Raw genomic sequence first — 23,748 nt, forward strand, 5'->3', positions numbered from 1 at the left:
AGGGAGTTTCTATAGCGGCATATGAGCCGAGCTCCAAATGAAGCCAGCTCATTGGCTGGGGTGGCTAAAATATCTCTACATTGCTCTGAGCATTTATTATAGGTGCTGGAAACTGACTGGGAGTGTTGGGATAGAATGATACCCCCTCCCGCAACACATCTAGTTTAAAGCTTTCTTGACCAGCCTGGCAAGCCTCCTACCATGAGGTACCTGGAGGAGCTGTGATTCAGTGCCAATCACTTCAGAGGCAGCTCAAACCCCTTCATAGGCTGCCAGTATCTCTTTCTCAGTTGGGGTATAGCTGGCCTCAGATCTTCTGTATCTCTGACTCCAAAAGCTGAGGGGTCAACCTCAAGTCTCCCCTGGAGCTTTCTGCCAGAGGCTCTAGGTAGGAGCATTCTCCCCGGCTGCGATGTAGAGAACATTTTCAACATCTGGCCCGGCCCGGAGTGGTCTGATGGCTACTGCGTGACCTATCTCGTGTTTAATTTGTTCAAAGGCTTGTTGTTGCTCAAGGCCCTATTTACAATCATTGTACTTCTGGGTCACATGATAGAGAAGGCTTACAATCAAACTGTAAGTTGGGATGTTCATTCTCCAGAACCCCACAACACCTAATAAAGCTTGCGTTTCTTTCTTCTTAGTTGGTAGAGACATTACTGTTATGATGTTAATCACATCTGTGAGGATATGGTGACGTTCATCTTGCAAATTTATTCCCCAAAATTGAATCTCCTGTGCAGGTCCCTTGACCTTACTCCGTTTTATGTCAAAAATGGCTTTCCGCAGGGTTTGGATTCTTTTCCTCCCTTTCTCAAAAACTTCTTCCTCTGTATCACCCAACACAATAATGTTATCAATGTATTGAGGATGTTCTGGAGCTTGCCCCTGTTCCAGTGCAGTCTGGATCAGTCCATTGCAGATGGTAGGGGCTGTGTTTCCACCCCTGGGGCAGTCGGTTCCAAGTATACTGGACACCCCTCCAAGTAAAAGCAAACTGCGGCCTGCACTCTTCTGCCACAGGAATTGAGAAAAATTCATTGCAATATCTATCATGGCATTCCACTTGGCTGCCTTGGGCTCTAGTTCATACTGAAGATCTAGCATGTCCAGTATGGCAGCACTCAATGGTGGCGTGACTTCATTCAGGCCACGAAAGTCTACCGTTAGTCTCCCCTCTCCATTAGACTTATAGGCCATATAGGTCTATTAAAGGATGAGCGGGTCCTGCTGACCACTTCTTTCCTCTCCAGTCTACGTATCAGCCTATGGATTCTAATCAGGGAGTCTCGGTTGGTGCGATATTGCCTCCAGTGCACTTGTTGATCTTCGACTTTCAGCAACCGCACAACAGAAGGATCCTCTGAGAGACCAGGCAAGGTGGACAGCTGCTTAATTTCCTCTGTCTCCAAAGCAGCAAAATGAAAAGCCCATTGGAACCCTTTTGGGTCTTTGAAGGACCTTCTCATGAGGTAGTCTACGCCAAGGATGCATGAAGCCTTTGGGCCAGTCACAGTGGGGTGCTATTGCCACTTCCTCCCAGTCAGTTTTATTTCAGCCTCCAGTACAGTCAACTCTTGGGATTGAAACAAGGGGGCACAAAATCACAAAATGGAATATAGAAACCTTTAGAATTAGATTTAAGTAATGTTAAGTATGATGGCTTTGTAACAGTAGCAATGGAAAATTACTGAGGTGCATGATGCATAGAGAAAAAAAATAGAGTGCAGCTAGAGAACATACTGAGAATTCTCATAAGATAAATCATTATAGTTGTGACATAGTTTAAGAAAAACAGTCTAGAAGAACAGGACACAGGGATAAGGAGTATCTGGGAACCACAGGTTTCCAGGATGGGCTACAGTTAAACTAACTGATAATTAGGAGGATAGGAGGATTATTATGTCTCTGGTGCTAACGATCCAATGAAACTGGTATGAGCATCTACTGCGCATGCTTCAAAGTCTGCCAGAAGTGATGAAGATTGTTGGAAGAAGTAAATGACCCTCAGAGACCACCACCACAGTTCTGTACGCATGTGGAGAACTTTCTGGAAAATGATGTAATCCATACGTAGCCTCATGAATATGTATGTATGCCCAGTGGCTATAAAAGGACGGCTTGTGTGGCAATGGGGAGACACATGTTAGGAGGAGCTATCCCCCGTGTCTCCTGGCGCTGCAATAAAGAATACCTGCTTGTCAGCTTGAAAACTTTGTTGTCAAGTTTGTTCCTGGAGTTTTCTCCGAATCAAGATCCACCTGTCACTCCAGAAATATAAATGGGTTTCACCTATTGAGAGCTTGATGGCATCAGGGTACACTATGCACCGGTATCTACTAGAGCCTAATACTTCTGTGGGACTGATGTGACCAGCCATATGATCCACACAGTCCAGTAAATCCAATTGTCCCCTACCTCCACCTGGCTGGAGGTAGGGCCCCTCTAATAGTCATCACAATATTGGTCACTTATGTGTGGTAGACAGGGATTAGTCTTCTTTGTCACAGGAGCTGCAGTAAAATCATCTCTTCCACTCCATCTGGGAACCTGCTCACCAGAGACTGAAGCCGCAGATTTCATGGGATCATCATCCTTGACCTTTGTTCTTCTCTTCAATTCATGCACCCGTTCCTCCAGAGCTGAGGTAGGTTTTCCATCCCACTTCCTCATGTCTTCTCTGTGATTCTGCAGATAAAACCATAGGGTGGCCCGTGGCTTGTACCTTCTGCATCTTCTCTCTTGAGCAGCAGGACGCCTTCTTTTCATAGCTGAGACACGGGTTGGTACATGTGGGGAGCTGGATGTATCAGATAGATCGTCTCTCATTTCTTTGAACTCCTGGGAGTTTTTCCTCAGCCGAAATGATGGAAGGGGTGAGATTCTCTTTGAATTCTCGGAGTTGATTAATCACTTCTTCCACTGTTGGTGCTGCTACATCATGCCAGGTTATTGATGTCAGTGAGTGGCCATATGATAATGGAGCACTCTGTGTAAATTTCCATCACATGGGTCATGTACATTTGACTTCATCTGGATCTATGGATGCATTCCCAGCATCCAGCCTACGATAGATCATCTCTACAATGGCTGATTCCCTCAGAGACTGGATGCCTTTCTCTAGCATGGTCCTGTTGGCAGAACGTCTCATAACATCGTCCTCATAGGGAAACCTTTCCTTCACAGCTGCCAAGGCTGAGGGACCGTTTGTCTTTTGCAATTGTTTTGTCAATTCCCCCTTCCCTAGCAAGTGATCCCAGCTGCTTGGCTTCCCTACCGTCTAGCTCGTGGCTGTCGGCCCCATTGTCCCAGAATCGGAGCAGCCAGGAGACTATGTGCTCACCTGGATGACGGGTAAAATCTTTTTGCATATTCCTTAGCTCGGTTGAGATCTGGGATCGAGAAGTCACCTCTTCTTCTTCTTCCTCTTTGTCTGATCTACATAATAATAACTCTTGTTCAGATGCTGTCCGGTGTAGTAAGTGCATTGGTTCTTCATCTTTCTTCACTGTATGGGTTGCTTTTTGTGCCTCTTGTTGCTTTTTCCCCTAGTGTACAGGGGCAACTGATATTGGCAAAAATTGGTCTTTTGGTTTAGCTTCAGTGATTATCACTGTGGCTGGAGTGGCTGCAGTATCTGTTGTTGGCGTTGGTGCAGCCACTGTGCTTGGGGGTTGAGTAGCACCAGCAGCTGTGCTACCTTTTGCTGTTGGGTTTGAGTAGGTGCTCTACTGTCATGATCATGACAACACATATCTTCTTTTTAAAGGCCAGAGTAGTGGAGACACGTATCTAGCTGAAGGGCTAGAGAAGTGTTATACAGCAGGCAACAGCATATAAATGAGTTCTTAGATGTTTTCTCTCCAAATTAAATCCCCTTGAGGTACACGTAGGACTTCCCCATCTTCCCACATTACCCACCAAGTATATCTGCATCCCTGAGCAAAAGCAATCCCAAAAAAGTGGGTTTGCCTTTACCTGAAGAAAGAACAACCCAAACTGTTTTTCCCAGCAAATTCTTTATGTGCACCACAGGAACTTTATCCCCCTCTACAGTATGTAAAAGTTCGGACTGGGCTGGGCCAGCCCTGTTGGCGGATCCCCTGGTGTTGACTAACCAGGTGGCTTTTGGTAAATGTGTATCCCAGTGTTTGAAAGTTCCTCCGCCCACTGCTCTCAGTGTAGTTCTTAACAGCCCACTGTACCGTTCGATTTTCCCAGAGGCTGGTGCATGGTAGGGGATGTAATATACCCACTCGATGCCATGCTCTTTGGCCCAAGCATCTATAAGTTTGTTCCTGAAATGAGTCCCATTGTCTGACTCAGTTCTCTCTGGGGTGCCGTGTGGCCATAAGACTTGTTTATCAAGACCCAGGATAGTGTTCTGGGCAGTGGTGTGGGGCACAGAATGCGTTTCCAGTCATCTGGTAGTTGCTTCCACCATGGTAAGCACATGGCGCTTGCCTTGGCGGGATGTCGGCAGTGTGATATAGTCAATCTGCCAGGCCTCCCCATATTTATACTTCAACCATCATCCTCCATTCCAAAGAGGCTTTAAGCGCTTGTCTTGTTTAATTGCAGCACATGTTTCACACTCATGAATAACCTGGGCAATAGCGTCCGTTGTTAAGTCCACCCCTCGATCACAAGCCCATCCGTATGTAGCATCTCTGCTTGATGGCCTGAAGTGTCATGGGCCCACCGGGCCAAAAATAATTCACCTTTATGTTGCCAATCTAAGTCCATCTGAGCCACTTCAATCTTAGCCTCTTTATCCACTTGTTGGTTGTTCTGGTGTTCCTCAGTGGCCCGACTCTTGGGTACATGGGCATCTACATGACGTACCTTCACCACCAGGTTCTGCACCCGGGCAGCAATATCTTTCCACAGTGCAGCTTTACCTCTGCGTTGCCAGTTGCTCTGCTTCCATTGCTTCAACCACCCCCACAGGGCATTTGCCACCATCCATGAGTCATCATAGAGATAAAGAACTGTCCACTTTTCTCATTCAGCAATGTCCAAGGCCAGTATCTCTTTTTCAATTGGAGTGTAGCTGGCCTCACGTATTAATTTGGCGAGCCAGCCAGGAGACCTCTGTTCAGCTGCAAGATCGGCTGAGGGGTGGACTTCCTGGGCGCCCCCAGCCATTTGCCTGGAGGAGCTCCGCTTCTCATCCGCTCACTGCGGGGACAGACAACAACCTGTGCCGGCTGCAGAAAATGGTATGCTTGTAATTTAGGGGGCCTATAAGTCATACGCTTGGCTGGGGCTGCTGGTAAGCTGCACAGAGATATCTGGCGCACAGCGTAGTCCCCGTACTGGGAAAGGCAGGGCTTGCAAGCAATAGGTTGGGGACTTGTCGACCGATAGAGAGGCCACTAGCGATCCTGGGGGTGGATTTGATGAGTCCAAGGACTCAGCGGCTGATAGAGCGGCTGTGGACCAGGCGAATCTGGGGTATCTGATGCATTCCAGGTTTTGGGACCCATGACGGACCTGCTAATGACTGTGTAGGAAGCAGGAGAAGGCTAAGCGGAACCACTGTGTGGAGTGTGTCTGTGGCACCCCGTGTGGAGGTGAAAGTGGTTTGTGTGCCTGAGACGTGGCATAGCTACGAAGCATATTTGTCTTGTGTCTATTTGTGCTTGTGTATATGTCTGACATTAGTGTTAAATATTGCAGTGTTTAAGCGGTGGGGGAGAAGTAGACGAAAGTAAGCCGTGTCTAATTGGGGGGTTAAGAAGAGTTCCCTCTCTGCACCCCAGTAGGTATATAAGAGAAGTATAACCTCTAATATCTGTAGTCCTACTGTCCTGGGTTCAGCAGTAGCAGTCATGTTTCTCCTTCGTGGTAGCTGGTGCAGTGCTGTGTTTTGACTTCCAGCCTGGGAACAGTGTTGGTGAAACCGATGTTTTTGGTTGTTGCTAAGTGATGTTTACCCTGACCAAGGACTTTGTGAGGCTCATGCTCTGCCAGGGAGGAGGGGAAGCTGTGAGGAAGCAGAGACGGGGCACCTGACCCAGGCTAGCCAAGGAGGTATTCCATACCACAGCACGTCATGCCCGGGGTGGGGGGTAACTGGGAGTTACCCAGAAGGACACGGGCTTCCGGGTGGGACTCGTTTCTTGGCTGGTGGTATCGTATTCTCTTTTCCCTTGTTATTTTCTCTTATAATTGTTGTCGTTGATAGTAGTGGTGGTGATTTGTGTTGTACATTGTTTGCTGGACTGTTCTTGTCTCAACCCGTAGGAGTTGCACTCTTTCGATCCTCCTCCCCGTTCCTCCAGGAGCGGGGAAGGGGAGAGCCCCGGTGGGGCGGACACACGGCCCTCGATTGTTGTCAGCTCGGCACCACTCACTGGGAGTGAGTGAACAAGTTACCTGACTGGGTTTAAACCACGACACCTTCTCTTGAGACCTGAACTTTACACTAAGTACCAGAGGCTTGTAGCCTCACATATGGGTGCATAATAACTTCTGAATGGTGGAACATGCTGTGGATACTAGGACAGTGTAAATTTTGCTGGAACCAAAACTATGATCTAACAACAGAGGAGTTGATCTGCAGAACCCAGAGAAATTATTTTACTGAACTCCCTGAGAATATCATAAAACTTGTGTGTAGGTGCTCTCATATTATTTTTATACTTGCATCCAAGGAGCACTGGGAGAGAGAGTCTAATAAGATTTGTAAAAGATTGCTTGAAATGGGAGCCGGTCAAAGCAAGGGAATTCTGAGGAAAAGCCCCTTGGATTGCATTTTGGCACATTGGAAAGAACTGGGAGGGTCTCCTGGGGCTCGGTAAACAAGAAAACGTTGGTAAAATATTGTAACCAATGGTGGCCTTTATATACTTTGAAAGATCGGAAAAAAATGGCCCAAAAATGGAACTCTGAACTATAATACATTGTTACGATTAATGTTGTTTTGAGGCAGCAAGGAAAATGGGATGAAGTAAGGTATGCAGATGTGGTTTTCACTTTAAGAAACCACCTGGAGTGAAAGACTGAATGCGAAATTAATATTATTCCACCACATTCCTTAATTTTGACTTTGGAAAAGGAAAGGGAAAAACTGAAAGTTAAGATGGAGTGATGTTGTTCAGGTTGTGATATTAGGGGAATGATGTTTAAAGTTAAAAGTCAGTAATCAGGAAGATAGGTAGGAAAATTATATATCACAAGTACCTCTGAGAGGAGCACCCTCTATATCTGCTGTCACTGGCAACAAGTGGCAGATTCACATTCAGACTTACGAAAGGGTTAAACCAGAAGTGCTATTGCAGAGGCAGGCATCTGCAGCCCCTGCAGTGCAGGGTGAGCAGCTGTGAGAAAGAAAAAAAAAAAAGGAAATCCAAGGGGGAAAGGATGGGAGCTCGCTCAGCTCCTGTGTTTGAGCGCGGGATGAGTGCTGGGGCAGGTGGACAGGTAGGAACAGACATGTTGACAGACGGGACTGAGGTGTTGTTGGATAAATGTAGACATGAATGAAGGAGGAAGCATGGAGAGTGTATAGGAATCGGAAAAAGGTAGAAAAGAAAAAGCTGGGTCATGCTATAGCCACGGTCAGTGGTTGCTTAGAAACTGATGGAGGAGGAATGTCAGGCGAGGTGGGGGAGTGGGCTCTTCTTCTGTGGAACCGGATCGGTGTGCGTGCTATGGGGAGTTTGGACGCTGGAAGTGAGACTGCTCTGGGGGGGAGTGCCATGGGGTGGCTCCAGTGACTAAATTGGAACTAGACTGATGGAGACTGGGGGAATCTTCCCTAGGAGATACACTGGTTATAATGAAGCTAGGGGACAAAGAAAAGGAAGTGGAATTTTTTGTTGATACGGGCACAACATATTCAGTTTTAAACAAAGCTTTAATGCCTTTCAGGGATGATTATATTATGGTAAAAGGGGCAACTGGGGAAAGTGAAAAGGCTTATTTTTATAAACCATTAAAATACCAATTGGAAAAGCAACGGGACATTCATCAATTCTTACATATGCCTAACTCCTCAAAAGCTCTCCTAGGGAGAGATTTTCTGGAACACTTGGGAGCGACCTTTACTTTCAAAGAAGGCAAGATTACTTTAGAAGTAAATGACCAACAGTATACAAAAATGTTAAGTTTAGTTTTGATCATTAATCACGTTGAGGAAGAAGTCCGGGAAGATATACTGGGTCAGGTATTCCCAGGGGTATGGGCTATAAACATACCTGGAAGGGCCAAAAATGCACCCCCGATACAGATTAAGCTCAAGGAGGGAAAACAGCCAGTCAGGATCAAACAATACCCCCTGAAAAGGGAAGATAGGGAAGGAATTTGCCCAATAATTTAAAATTTCCTACAGCTAGGACTGCTAAAAGAGTGCCAATCTGATTTTAACACCCCTATTTTACCTATTCGTAAACCTGATGGGTCATACCTGGTGGTACAGGACTTAGGGGCTGTTAACAAAATAACTGAGGATCTTTACCCTGTAGTAGCAAATCCATACACTTTGCTAGCATGCTTAACACTAGAGCTAACTTGGTTTACCATTCTAGATTTGAAGGATGCTTTCTTTTGCCTCCCTCTCCAGGAAACCAGCCAGAAAATCTTTGCATTTGAATGGGAAAGCCCTAAGAGTGGGCACAAAACCCAGCTCACGTGGATGGTGTTGCCTCAGATATTTTAGAACAGTCCCACCCTGTTTGCAGAACAACTTTCAAAAGACTTAGAGTCCCGGGAAGCTCCACCGGAAGAAGGAAAGCTATTGCAGTACGTAGATGACATCCGAATAACTACCCAGACAGAAGCCTGTGTTGCCTGGATGTTATGACAGGATGGTGTAGATTGTGGATCTACAATCATGGACTAATTGTTAAGCCTCTATATGTGCTAATCATAAAAGACAACAAGAATCTTCAGTGGACAAAGGAAGTCACTCGAGCCTTCCACCAATTAAAAAATGCCTTGATGTCGGCACCAGCCTTAGGACTCCCAGACATGAGTAAACCGTTCTTTCTTTTCTCCCATGAGAAACAAGGAATTGCCTTAGGTATAATAGCACAGGACTTGGGTCCATACCGAAGAGCAGTTTCTTATTTTTCTGAGCAGTTAGACACAGCAGCCAAAGGATGGCCTGGATGCCTCAGGGCTGTTGCAGCAGTTGTACTAAACATCCAAGAAGCATGCAAATTCACCTTGGGCCAGAAAATTACTGTGCTGGTGTCCCATACAGTGTCCGCAGTGCTGGAAGTGAAAGGCAGGCACTGGCTTTCCCCACAAAGGTTTCTGAAATATCAAGCCATTATGGTGGAACAAGATGATGTAGAGATAGTGGTAACTAATATTGTCAACCCAGTTTCTTTCCTCAGTGGAAACGAAGGAGAACCGGTACACCATGATTGCCTAGAAACCGTTGAGGCCACATATTCCAGTCATCCGGATCTGAAAGATACCCTTTGGGCAATGCAGAAACCTGGTTTACTGATGGGAGCAGCAACGTCATCAGTGGAAAACGGCATGCTGGATATGCAGTTACCACCTGCAGAGAGGTAATAGAATCTGGACCTTTGCCAATAAACACCTCTGCACAAAAGGCAGAGCTGACTGCTCTGACTAGAGCCTTAGAAATAGCAAAAGGGAGGAATATAAACATCTATACAGACTCCAGATATGCATTTGGGGCCATACATGCACATGGAGTCATTTGGAAAGAAAGAGGACTGTTGAACTCGCAAGGGAAAAACATCAAACATGCACAAGAAATAGTGAGGCTGTTGGAAGCGGTACAACTACCTGAGAAGGTAGCAATTATGCACATCAAGGCACACCAGAAGGTGAGCTCAGAATTAGAAGAAAATGAACTGGAAGATAGAGAGGCAAAAGAAGCGGCAAAAGGTAAGATAGCAATTGAAGGAGTTTTAATTCCTGATGGGAAAATTTCCCTGGAAGGTAAGCCAAATTACAACAAAGATGACCAAAAATTAAACACAGATCAGGAAGGAATATTCAATGAGTATGGGTGGGCCAGCACAGCACAGGGAAGAGTAATTGTCCCCTCCTCTCTGTTATGGTCATTAATAAGGAACGAGCATCAAAAAACACACCGGGGGTAGATGCCTTATATAAATATTTGACAAGCAAAATTATGGATAGAAATTTGTATGCTACTATTCAACTGGTAGCCCGCCAATGTGATCTCTGACTCCAAACAAACCCCAAAACTAATCCTAAACCCAAAATGGGTCAAACTGGGAGGGGCAATGGACTTGGACAACAGTGGCAGATCGACTTTACAGAACTCCCAAGAAAAGGTGGGTATAGATATTTGTTGGTATTAATGGATACCTTTTCAGGTTGGCCAGAAGCCTTTCCAACTAGAACTGTGAAAGCTTGAGAAGAAATGCAATCGATGCTAAGGACATATGCCTCGATACAGAACAAGGCATCTGTCATTTTGAAGTCCATCCAGACAACTCAAAGCATTGTACTTGTATATATTGGCCAAGGCTGTGTGTGCTTAAGAACTGCTTGCGCTTTTATAAGGATAGGTAATAATGAAACTGTAGCTATTAAGAATGGTTCTAATATTTGTATTTGTAATTTTACTAAGATCACTGGGTGTGACTTTACCTATTTAGCACCAGTTGTATCCCACCAATTGATAAAGTCTAATTACACAATGTACCACAAATTATCACCTACACCCATTGGGATGAACCCTAAATTGGTAAGGCAATTAATAAAGCATCAAGACCTAATTAACATTTTGAAGGAGGTCCAGAAAAGTGGAAAGAAAACTCCTCCAAAAGCATGCACACCTCAGCGTTGTTTCCCCTTTACATTTATCCTCTAAAGGTATACATATGCATGAGGTTGCACAACACACCTATACATATTCATGTCCTATTCCCACTTCGTATTATAATGAGCTAAGAAGTCCTTTGCGCCTGCGCAGTGCCTCCTAGTGGTCGTGAGCGAGGGTCTCAAGATGAAGTAAATGAGTCTTCCGAGAGCCTGAACTTTTCATCTCTGGTCGTTACGCATGCTCCCTGGAGGCTTGGTCTTTGTCCAAAGCACAGAGTCAATTTCAGCCGGCCTAGGCGTCCAAAGGACTGGAATCAAGTCACGGTCCCTACTTCTTAACAATAGCTAAGTCCTTATATCTAGTTCTAGCATACATAGAGGCACCCAAAGGAGGGGAATCAAGACATGGTCCCTACTTCTTGACAATAGCTATGTCCTTATATCTTGTCCTAGCATAATCATGAGTGAGCAATGATATTGTTAAGCAAGCGTCCTGATTTATCCCCTTGTACATTGCAAGTATGATAAGCATGAGCAAGCAGTAACATTTTTAAGCAAGTGGCTCAACCCTAACCCCCCTGTACATTTGTTAACCCTTTGAATCATGACAAGTGGTGATTTTCACTTCTTTGTCAAACGCACATGGTAAAGCACTGTTGCAGAATGACTCTACCCCCACAGGTAACCGGACATGGAAGGAGAATGTGGAGGAAGCTGTGTGGGGCTAACCAATACTGTTGTGCCTAGGAGGAGTGGCTGAATACCACTCCTATATATATGTGAACTGCGTCACAAATAAAGTAGAAGCTTGCTTATCACCCATATTGGGTTGGTCTGTCTGCTTCTCCTCGCCGCTTACAAATGGCGCCCGAACAGGGACGCGGACTACAGGGCCCCGGTTACTGGGGACCCGGATTACAGGGCCCCGGTTAACGGGGACCCGGAATACAGGGCCCCGGCCGACAGGGACCCGCGATACAGGGCCCCGGTCAACGGGGACCCGGAATGGTGAGTGAGCGGCGCCGGCGGCAGCGGCCGGGAAGCGCGGGCAATGCTGCTGCGGTGGCGTGACGGACCCGGGTGCTTGGACTAACCGAAAGGAGTCCGCCGCTCGGGCGAACCAGACACTGCTGCGTTGGGAGGCTGATCCGGAGACCGAGGTTACAGGACGACCCAGAAGAAGACGATCCGGAAAAGGCCAGCCATGAAAATGGACCGAGAGGTAGCCCTGGACTTATTACAGTGCTTTTTATAAAAGCCGGGATTTGAGCCCTGAACTTATTACAGTGCTTTTTATAAAAGCGGGGAGTTGAGCCTGAGACTCTAAAGCAGCTAGCAGGTCTAGTGGCTGAAGGGAAGGCTAAGGGATTTTTTGTAGATCCTAATACAGTTCTTGAGGAGAGTGAGTGGCGAAAGTTTGGTGATGAACTATATGACTTAATGCTTAATTATGATAAAACGGCAAAGAAACTCGGTAAACCACGGAGAGAAGTAATAAACTGTATAAAAAGATACAATGCAGAAAAGAAAACTGCCGCGGTAGCAACGAAGAAACTAAGAACAGACGTCCCTGGTCGGTTGAAACGGGGGAAGATTACAACTCGTTTCCCCCAACTCACGGGAGCACAGGGTTCCCCCCCCTCCATTTATCCCCCACCAACAGAAGGTGCCGCGGAGGAGGTGTAACCCCCTGCTCCCCCACCACCCCAGTTCTGAAAGTAGGGACTTTGAAAAGGACAGAGAAAGTATATTAGAAGGTATACACATGATAAATGTCGAGGAATCCGAAAGAAAGAGGGCGGTGCTTCGGCGCCGGATCGATTGCGGCGCCATTTTGAAGCACGCAGTAGAAAATAGAGATCATGCGCTAGCGGGAAATTTAAAGGAACTGCGAGCCTCTCCAACCCACTATGCCCTAGAGTGGAAATTTTTAATTCGGTTACGGAGGGGCCAGGTCTGCAGATGGCCACATACCGAACGAGACACCTGACAAGAAAGGCATAGCTGCGAGCAACGGAGACCCTGAGTTCGGCCCAGGATCAGACCCCGAATCCCCTGAATCCAAGCCAGATTTATATCCTCTGCTTCCAGACTCTGATTCTTTGTCTCCCGGGTTGGTCTGCTCAGACTCACTGGCCCTGGAGACGCTCAGCTGTAAAAATGGGTAACCAAGGATGCGATCATTACTGGGGAATTTTCTGCAATGGGAATCTTTTCATATCCTGGGTTTACTATACAGCAGGGGGCTAAAGAGTGGGAAGCTCTTGATCTCAAAATAGTTAAGGAGGTCTGACAAACAGTGACCACGTATGTGTTAAAATCCTCTTACACTCAAGCTGTATATGTTATGATTTTTCTTGCAATTGACAGTGTTTAACCAATTATATGTTAGTCACTAAGGGTCTTCAAAACATGTATCCAATCATAATATGCCAATGCACTGTAAGTGCTTCAGCTGGGGCCTTGGCTCAACTAAGCAGACTGGGTTGCTGAGTTGCTAAGCAGACAATTCTACATTGAAGGCAATTTCTGATTTGTTTTAATGTTGACTCTGTAAGACATGCAACACTGCAGAACCTTTTGTTGTTGGACCAGGGACATGGATCTGAAGAGTTTGTTGGAATGTGTTGTATGAGTCTCTCTGATTATGCTAATTCGATGCATGCACAACTGAGAACCCTGCTTCAGCTTACCCAGCAATAGTGAATGAGCAATATCCTAAGAATAACTAGATGGTTGTCTTCACGGGGCATTACAGGTTGAGTCAAACACTGCTGTTTAAAGTATTGCACTTATGTATCATTATTAGGTTAATCATCGTAGCTATTAAACTTGCTTATAGTTGTGTGATAAAACAGGTGAACAGAATAACCCACAATGCCTTGCTTGCACAAAGAAAAAGGGGGGAATTGTTGCAGAATGACTCTAAGAGCAGGGCCATAGAGCCCTGGAGGACTGTGCAAGCAAGGCAGGGGGTGGCCCCCACAGGTAACCGGAAACCGGACATGGGAGGAGAATGTGGAGGAAGCTGTGTGGGGCTAACCAATACTGTTGTGCCTAGGAGGAGTGGCTGAATACCACTCCTATATATATGTGAACTGCGTCACAAATAAAGTAGAAGCTTGCTTATCACCCATATTGGGTTGGCCTGTCTGCTTCTCCTCGCCGCTTACAAAGCACTAAAGGTACCTTTCACAGGAGTTTGCTAAAAGAAGATTCGATGTATTATTAAAAGAATTTTCTAACTTTATGGAGAAGGGGGGACTGATGTGAAGCGTTAACTGATGTAAAGGGCGGTTAGGGTTAAGCCGCTTGCTTAACTATGTTACTGCTTATGTGTGCTTACTCAGCAAATGTGTGCTCAACACTTAACATGCTTGCCAGAACAGGGTGGGAGGACCAAAGCTATTGATAAGAGGAAGGAACAGTAACTCCTCTTCTCTGGACCCCTAAACTGGCTGAAATCAGCTTTGCGGTTTGGACAGTGACTAAATCACCAGGGAACATGTGTAATAACTAGAGATGAAAAGTTCAGGGAAGACTCATTTACATCATCTTGAGACCCCCGCCCACAACCACCAGAAGACACTACGCAAGCAATGACCTTTTACCTCATTATAATATGAAGCAGGGATAGGTCATGAATATGTATGTGTGTTGCATAACCTCATGAATATGTAATAGTTTAGAGGATAAATATGAAGAACAACACTGAGGTGCGCATGCCTTTGGAGGAGTGATCCCCCATGCGCCTCAGCACTGAATAAAGCATACCTACTTTACAGCTTTAACGAGTTGTGGAGTATCCAATCACTTCTGAAGAAGCTCAAACCCCTTCATAGGCTGCCAGTATCTCTTTTTCAATTGGAGTGTAGCTGGCCTCAGATCCTCTGTATCTCCAACTCCAAAGGTTGACCTAGAGTCTCCTCTGGAGCATTCTGCCAGAGGTTCCAGGTAGAACCATTCACCTTTGATGCAGTGTAAAGCACATTTTTTACATCTTGCGTGGTCCAGAGTGGTCCAAGGACTACTGCATGAACTATCTCTCGCTTAATTTGTTCAAAGGCTTGTTGTTGCTCAGGGCCCCATTTGAAATCATTCTTTTTCTGGGTCACATGATTGATAGAGAGGGCTTACAATCAAACTGTAATTTGGGATGTGCATTCTCCAGCACCCCACAACACCTAAGAAAGCTTGTGTTTCTTTCTTATTAGTTGGTGGAGACATTGCTGTTATCTTGTTGATCACATCTGTTGTGATGTAGCAATGTCCATCTTGACATTTTATTCCTAAAAATTTAATAACCTGTCCATGTCACTTGACCTTACTTTGCTTTATGGCAAAACCAGCTTTCAGAAGGACTTAACTGAATTTAATTGGTATACATTCATAGTCAAGTTATAACAAAACTATTAACAACCTATTCCATTACAATCCTTCCCGTTTAAACGTAGTTAAGGTAAGTTTTCAAGGGTTTATTCCCTAGAGTAATTAAACAGTTACCCCAGCAGGGGGCTGCGTGCTCTGTCCGGGCCGTCGATCACGCTTTATCCGCTATTAGGGCACCGGTGGTGCTCTTTTCTGCACCCCCTGCAGGATTTGCGATCCAGTCCCCCGGCAGTCTGGGGTGGGTAACGTGTGTGTGAAGGGAGGACGGGACGCAGCCCCGCCCTGGTAACGGCGGCCTGGCTAGCTCCTTGGAAACAAGAGGGAAGAGAGGTTCTCCCCACTTCAGCAGGGTCCTTGCGGCCGTGCTCGGAGTCACGTCTGTGCAGAGTGAGGACGCCCGCTCCCTCGCTCCCCCCAGCCGACACGGGAAGAATGGCTGCCTGCCCAGAAACACTTCCCGTTGTTATCCCAAAGTCAGGATTCTTCACCCAGTGTGCAAAGAGCTGATTAACAGAGAGTCGAGGTATTTATTTATTTATTTATTGTCTGCATAGAAATGGGTGCTAAGTGGTAGCTCCACAAAGCCAGCGCGCCTCAGTTAACACGGTAACATTTTATACATTCCGAGCAACAGTTAGTATTTTTTACAGTCGTATTTAGGCACCCTCGTTCCCATTGGCTCCTAAGATGTCCCGTCTTAAAGTCATAGCATATCTCCTTTTTACTGCGCATGTTCTGTGGGGAAAATGCTTAGTTGCTAGGGGAGCTTTCCCAAAGGAAAGGTGTGGGTTATTATGTTAATTAGGATGGTTCACTCAAAGTTCAAGTACTCTTCTCTTTGGATTTGTCATCAGGTTTTGTTCTCATCTTGGTATTTCCTTGTTTGGCTGATTTATGGTGTTATCCTACTCCTTCAATCAGGGCCATATCATGTTAATTTTGAAAAAGGTTTCTTTATTTTCCGTAATATCGCCAACACGGGGGGCAGTCGAGTTCACTGTTAGAGCGTCCACATGTTAAGACGCTCTGGCAATCACCGCGCGCTTCTCTGTTGTCAGGCCCGCCTCTCCGGTTGTGTGTTGTACCATCGCGAGCAGAATAGTTGTGCAGATTCCACTATGATGAACAGCGGAGGAATCGGGGTGCCGCTCGGCTTCCCCTTGGGCCCCACGTCTGTTATCCAGGTCACAAACCTGTCCTCGGCAGTGACTAGTGAGCAGATGCGGACTCTTTTCGGCTTCTTGGGAGATATTGAGGAGCTACGCCTTTATCCCCCGGAGTAAGTACGGTCCGCACCGGCCTTCGGAGCGATAGAGACTTGAGATGAGGAAGAGGCCTAGAGGGGTCGAGAGAACGGGGGGAAGAAACATAAGTTCCTATGTGCCATCTTGAACGGGGCCACCAGAGTCTCCTGTGTGGGTGGGTGTGTCACGTGGCCCCATCCCTTTGTATGTGGCAGGAGCGTTATATGAAAGCGGCTTCACTTGGATATAAGATGGTGGTCCTAGCTCGGAGGACGGGAGCAATTGTGGCATTTCCGGAATGGCCGGTGGAAATAGGGTGGCTTATGTGTTCTTGTGGTGGCGGCCGGGGCTGTCGTCTCTGAGTCACGGTCTAAAGCCTGGCGAGAAGTGTGCGCCTAAGCTGCCATGAAGCGCTTCCCCGGTGCTGGTCTCGTTTCCCCCCTTTTTCCTGAAAATCTCTTTTTTGTGGTTCCACCTTTCTCTTTCGGACTTATCCCAGGTGTAGGTGGTTGGGGGGGCGGTCGGGTGGGAGCGTCGCAGGATCGAACCCCGCTCTGCTGGCTGCCAGGCCCCGCCGCCCGGGCGTTGCGGGACGAGTTCTTTTTGTTTGAAGGGCCGTTAACAGAAGAACGGTACCTGCGCAATTGTGATCTGCACAATTCTTTCCGAATATCTTGTTTTGATAGGTTATTCATTTCTGCTGTTGTTTCCCCAACTACCACCCTGCGAAAATTTTGATTCTTACAGGGATTTTTTGTAGGCTTTTATTTGGTTGTGGGTTTTTCCTGGGGGTTTTTTGGTTGGGTTTTTTTTTTTGTTTTGGTTTATTTGTTTTTTTTTGTTTTGTTGTTTTTTTTTTGTGGGTGGTTTGTTTGTGTTTTTTTTTTTTCCCCAATGTATATTTCTGAATTCTTAGGTTTTTGGTTGATTTTTGTTCTGTTGGGGGATGGATGGGATCGATGTTACTGTCTCTCTTCAAAGGAAAACAAAAAAATGGTAGTAAGATCTGAATATTATTTGCATCTTTATTTCCTTTTTGAGTTTTCTTGCTTTCATAAAGAAATTGGATTTTAATAACCTTAAATCAGAGATGTGGGACTTGCATTTTTGCCTTTGTGCATTGTATCCCTAGGAAGAAGACTATAACTTTGCCTCAGTTCACCCTCAGAAAAGATTGGTAGAAAAAAAATGTAACAAAAGAAATTAAAAAAAAATAGGACTTTTCTGTGTTAAAGAAGGCTTCTTATGAAACTTCTTATGGAAGTTTAGGAGGCCCATTTCGTAAAAGGAGAGGACTTAATTACTGTGAAACCTTTTAGAATTTTACATCCTTTGCATCTTGATAATCTCCCTTGACGTAGATGCAGCATTGATGTATTTTCAGTAGAGGTGGTCTCCTTGTAAGAGAATTCCGTCTCTTAATTAATTTTTCAGTGAACTGCATTATCTTAACCTTCAGAAAACACTTTGTACCAAAAGTTCTTTTTTAGATCCTTGTTGTAGCAGTGTTTTGATGTTAATAATTTCTAATATACTTTTCAGATGGCTTTTGTGATTGGAATCCAGGAAATCGGGGGGGGGGGGGGGGGGGGGGGGGTATTAAAAAAAAAAAACAACCCAAAACAGCTAAATTGTCATATCTGGCCCTATTTATAAAGATTATTTATGGAGTTTGAAACTGTCTGGAACAGAATTATGATTTTGAGTTAGCAATAAAAGACAAGAGATGTTAGAAATCTGGACCACAGTATCTTCAGCCATTTCAGTTGTAATGCTAGCATGTGTATTTCAAAATAAACCAGCCCCAAAAACACCCCCACCCCCAAACTAAACAAAATACATCTGTTGCCATTAAAATAAAATAATCTTTGCTGTGAGCAAAGTCTGGATCTTCACAATATGTAAGATTACAAATTGCATGCAAATGTTTCTGCTGAGTACTGAGAAAGTCATAGCTATTTGTCAGCTCTAATGGAAAGTTTGTGTTGTGGTTTAGGCCCAGCCTGTAACTCAGAACCATGCAGCTGCTTGCTCACTCCCCTGCTCCTAGTGGGATGAGGAGGAGAATCAAAAGAATGTAAATACCACGGACTGAGAAAAGAACAGTCCAGTAACTAAAGTATAATCCAAAACTACTGCTACAACTACTACTAATTCTAATGATAAGGGGAATAACAAGAGGAGAGAATATAAAACTAAGGGAAAGGGAAAAAAAAACAATAAATGCAAGTATTGCACGATACAATTGCTCACCACCCACAGACCGATATCTAGATGTCATGGTTTAAACCCAGTCAGGTAATTCGTTCGCTCACTCCCCCCCTTTCTTTCCCTGCTCCTGCTCCTGGAGGGACAGAGAGGAGAATCGAAAAGAATGCAACTCCCATGGGTTGAGATAAGAACAGTTTAGTAACTAAGGTATAACACAGATCACTACTGCTACCACCAATAATAATAATGATAAAGGAAATAACAAGGGAAGAGAATACAACACCTCAGCACCAGCTGACCGATAACTCGCCCCCCTCAGCCCAACCAAGCACCGACCGATACCTCCTCCAACCCTGCAGTCTCCCAGCCCTTCCGGCTAACTCCCAGTTATATCCTGGGCATGACGTGCTGTGGTATGGAATACCTCTTTGGTCAGTTTGGGTCAGGTGTCCTGTCTCTGCTTCCTCCTGGCTTCCCCTCCTCCCTGGCAGAGCATGAGGCTCACAAAGTCCTTGGCCAAACCAAAACATTACTATCAGCTCTGTTCCCAGGCCGAAAATCAAAACACTGCACTGCACCAGCTACCAAGAAGGGGAAAAATGACTGCTACTGCTGAACCCAGGACACTAGACCGGAGCAGTGATGAAGCATGACTCCCCCCAGTTTATATATGGGGCATGATATGCAGTGGTATGGAATACCCTTTTGGCTAGTTTGGGTCAGGTGTCCTGTCTCTTCTTCCTCCCCACTTCTTGTGCCCCTCCTCACTGGCAGAGCATGAGGGACTGAAAACTCCTTGATCAGAGTAAGCATTACTTAGCAACAACTAAAACAGCGGTGTGTTATCAGCACTGTTATCAGACTAAAGTTGAAAATGCAGCACTGCACCAGCTACTAAGAAGGAGCAAAATAACTTAAAGTTGAACCCGGGACAGCGTTCTGAACCATGACCTTGCAGATGGCTCAAAAGCCATTTTATACATTTATTTTATTCCTGAGCATGAAAGCTTGAAACTGAAAACATTGTCCACTGCAAACAGGCTAAATGGACACAAGAAATGTAGTCAGCTTGCAATGCTTTTCTAAGTTGTATAAGATTGGCTTTAGTATTTATGTTTCTTCCACTCCCTGTTATTATTTGCTTCTTTAATGTATGTTTTCACAAAATTTTCCATCATAAATGTTTCTGCCATTCTCAAGTTGGATGGCTGTCTAGATATTTTACCCACGTTTCCTTTCTGGTAACCAGAAATGTAGCAATATGCCAGCCTCAGACTAAGTTGCTAATTTATTTATGCAATTAGTATGATGAAAAAATGTGTATAAAACTTCTGAGTTCATATTTAAATACTAAAACCTCATTAATTCCATATAATAACTTTGGAGGAGTACCAGCTTGGAATTTGAGGGGCTACAAGATAGATTGATCTAAACTGCTTCTGGTGCTTCCAGGAAGTTGACAAGTGTTTCAGTTGAGGGAGGATCAGGATTAAGTTGTTCATGCAGTGTATTTTCCATGATTTTCTACTTTTGCTTTTTTTATTATTTTTTTAATTTATTTTTTATTTATTTTCAAATGGAACTTGCTGACGTTCCACCAATATCCTATTTTATTCTGTATTTGAAGGCTTCACCTGTACTTCATATGAATAAACTCCTTGTATAAAGAGTATAAACCTTAACTAGTGAATACATTTTTGTTTTTTTTTTAAGTAAACTTTGGTTTTGGTCAAGGATATAAAGTTTACATATTGTGCTTTTTGATGTCTCTGGTGTACTATCTAATGGAAAAGCAACTTGCCCAACATACATATTTTTAATTTTCTTCCTTATTCTAGCTTAATAGTGAATTCTTCCTACAGTATTATTCTGTACTATGCTATGCCAGACTAAGGCAGATGATAAGAATTTTTGTTACATTAGTGAACTAAGAATAACATTTTCAAGACCTCTCAAGAAATGATTTTATCTTGGTAAATTAACAAAGATTCTTTTGTGAAGGCCTAAGAGTATTGGTTAATATGGGCTAATATCTGAAGGACCCATTAAAAAAATGACTGGGCTTATTGTTTGATTAAAATAAACTATTTACTTGACAAATGCATTGAATAAATGTGCTACTTACAATAGTAATTTGGAATGTATTGGTGAATGATCTTTAGCAAGATTTGTAAAGAAAATCAGCCTTGTTAATTTGGGATTTTGGCTTATGTAAATTTCCATTAAAAAGGAGGAAGGGCTATGCTATTCTTTTTTTTTTAGTGGCATAGTAAGTAGGCAAACTACTAAATTTCTGTACTCATGTCATTTAGGTAACTTTTCCAGGAAGTCTAACACATTTATTTCTTTTTTTTTTTTAATTAAGAAATAATAGTTGAAAATGCATAAAATGATTTAATTTGTCTAATTGTTTTGTTGTTGTGTTTTGTTTTGTTTTTCCCTTTTATCTTGCAGCAATGCACCTCTTGCTTTTTCCTCCAAAGTATGTTATATTAAGTTTCGTGAAGCATCAAGTGTTGGTGTGGCCCAGCATCTAACTAACACAGTTTTTATTGACAGAGCTTTGATAGTTGTGCCCTGTGCAGAAGGTTGGTATTTTGGACATTGTTCTGTAATGTTGGTCTTCGTCCTGTCTGCTAATTGTTTTAAGCTTCCTATGTAAGGACGTGGTGCTCTGTTATTTTATTGCTTTTTTTAAAAAAAAAAGTCTTGAAACAAAATTGAAAATTGAATGGAGAAACCCACTTATATAAATGTAATTGATATTCAGTATTAGAAAAAAATAGTTGACCTTAATTAGGATAATTAAATTTTCCATAGTTATTACGTATTCTGGGGGAAAAGAAGGTAAAATAGTTCCCTTCAGTATGGTAAGCTTATTCCCACACAAAGTTCTCACTAAAGTCAATGGATCACTGAAGAACTGAAAAAGATTAGGCAATTTCCTGGCACTGAGAACAGTGCAGTTTGGATCTTGATGTATTGCCCTTGGTGTGTTTGTTTGGTTGTTGTTTTTTTTTTAATTTATTATTATTATTATTTGTGTGTGAATTTTTTGTTTGTTTTATGGGGTTTGTTTATTTGGTTTTGGGGTTTGTTTTTTGTGTGTTGTTTCTTTTGGGGGTGGTGGTGTTGTGGTTGGTTGTTTGTGGTTTTGGTTTGTTTGGGGGGGTGTCCTACCTTTTTTTTTTTTTTTTTAGAGGTATTCTGGGGTATTCCTAACAAACTCTCACAAGTCTCCAAAATTTCGTAGGCTCCGAAATGACCTACAATATACTGTCTATTCTTGTAGCCTTGTTAATATGGGCATATAAACAAGTCTTTGTGAAGCCTAGATTTTTAGTTGCTTTTATGCTTTATTTTGTGGGCTTTTTGGTTTTATTTTTAGAACTTGTTCTTAAAGCACAGAGAGGATATTCCTGTATCTACTTGAACCTTTTTTGAGGCTTCAGGTAGGCAAAATGTATCAGACCAGAGTCCTTATTATTGAAAAATTGCCCTTAAATAGTTGACTACAAATTCTTCAGGATCTTAGTATTACATTTCATTAAAAAGACCATAATACTGCCAGAAAGGGAAGATTGCCACCTAATGAATGAATAGCACTTCCTGATGTTTTTCTTGTGATGGTATCACCACCTGACGTATGATATGACAGCAGACAGATAAAGCTACAGTTTTCCTATGTCTCTTGATGGTAGTCAATGCGCTGAAGGAGAATAAAAATCAGAGTTCTAAGAAATCTTGCTTCAACCCTGTTTGTAGCTGACTTAGTAGGCATTTCTGAGAAAATGTATTGTAGGAAAATTGTCACTGTTCCAGATCATTCTGGACCCCACAGAGATTTAGGCAATAATTAGCTGAACAAGTGATTGGTTTGTGAAGTAAAAAAAAAAATATTTTGTTTTTTTACTTCAGAGTGCTATTTCCATGTAACTATTAACCAGAATCACTAATTTTAATTTGTATAGATGTGAATTGTTATAGGTTTAACTTTGTGAGAAATTTATTATGTGTTATAAGCATGGATTTTGAGACCACACTGCACCGTTTTTTATTCACTATGTTTCATTGTTAACAGAATCAGTGGAGTGTATCACAGTCTTTAAAAGTAGCAATGGTTATATTCTACTGGAAGGTTAAATGATATCCATGGCAAACAGTGCCAGAAGTAAAACATTTCATGTGTTGAATTGAATGTAGGGGGGCAAAATGGAACTTTGAAAACTTGGTTTTAAAAAACAGAATAAAATCTGAAATTTGGAGTGTATTTAAGAAGTGTTAAATCAAGGGAGTATGAGGAGGGAACTGCTACACAATGAAAACAATGTTGGTTTTGTGACATTTAATAAGCATTTAACAAAAATATAATTTAAAATTTCAACAGCTAGTTGTCAAAATACAACTGACTTCTGTGTGTATCAGTAGGCTTTTCTTTAAATCTTATACATTGAGGACACAAAGGTTGAAAAGTAAAGATGCTGCACCAATAATATTAAATTTCATGTCCACATTATCTAGTAGATGGATTTTGACTATTAATTTGGTTTTGTATGTTTTCTCTGTGTGATATGTGTGCATTATTAGATGACTAGACTGGCCAAGGCAGACCTGTTACACTTGCCTGAGTTAGGCATTGTTTGTCATGCCACTAAACCTGCTGCCAAGTGAAACCTTCATGTGGGAAATGAGATCGAAGTCTGGCCTGCTGAAGATGGACGCCCTGTCTCCGTTTTAATTTTATTTTGCTTTCTTTCCTTTGGTTGTTTTTTTTTTTTTCTTCTTCCTGTTAAATCTCTTTCCTTTGTACTTGTGAACTGGTAATTCAGTTCTGAAAAAAATATATTTTGTAAAGGGTTCAGAGTGTTTCTATGTTTCATTTTGATGTTGACCTGAAGCTGCTTGTGGGTGGTATACACAGAATTTAGAATATGATCACCTAAGTTCTATGCTGTGAATTATGGATAAATTTGGTTTGGAATGAATTTAAGCATCTAAATTCAATAGATGAGCACATTGTCAGACTGGAATAGTGAAAAATATATGAGTTTTAAGATGCATTCTTTTATATGTTATGCTTTATGAGCTTACCTCAGAAAAGGACAGTTGAAACTTTCTGGAG

At 43.4% G+C, this 23,748-nt stretch overlaps 1 protein-coding gene across 1 annotated transcript; it reads left to right on the forward strand.

The window, feature by feature from the left end:
- Nucleotides 1-16,135: 16,135 nt before the first annotated feature.
- LOC130597041 (serine/arginine-rich splicing factor 11-like) lies at nucleotides 16,136-23,380 on the forward strand. The gene is made up of 3 exons (XM_057405251.1): nucleotides 16,136-16,450; nucleotides 21,081-21,214; nucleotides 23,214-23,380. Exons 1-3 carry the CDS (start codon nucleotides 16,185-16,187, stop codon nucleotides 23,219-23,221), a joined length of 408 nt encoding a protein of 135 aa, XP_057261234.1. The 5' UTR covers nucleotides 16,136-16,184; the 3' UTR covers nucleotides 23,222-23,380.
- The last annotated feature ends 368 nt before the right edge of the window (nucleotides 23,381-23,748 follow it).

The sequence above is a fragment of the Pezoporus wallicus genome, unplaced genomic scaffold (assembly GCF_028554395.1).
Source record: "Pezoporus wallicus isolate ANWC-B61680 ecotype Strahan unplaced genomic scaffold, APGP_CSIRO_Pwel_v1 contig_7692, whole genome shotgun sequence".
NCBI classification, from domain to species: Eukaryota; Metazoa; Chordata; class Aves; order Psittaciformes; family Psittacidae; genus Pezoporus; species Pezoporus wallicus.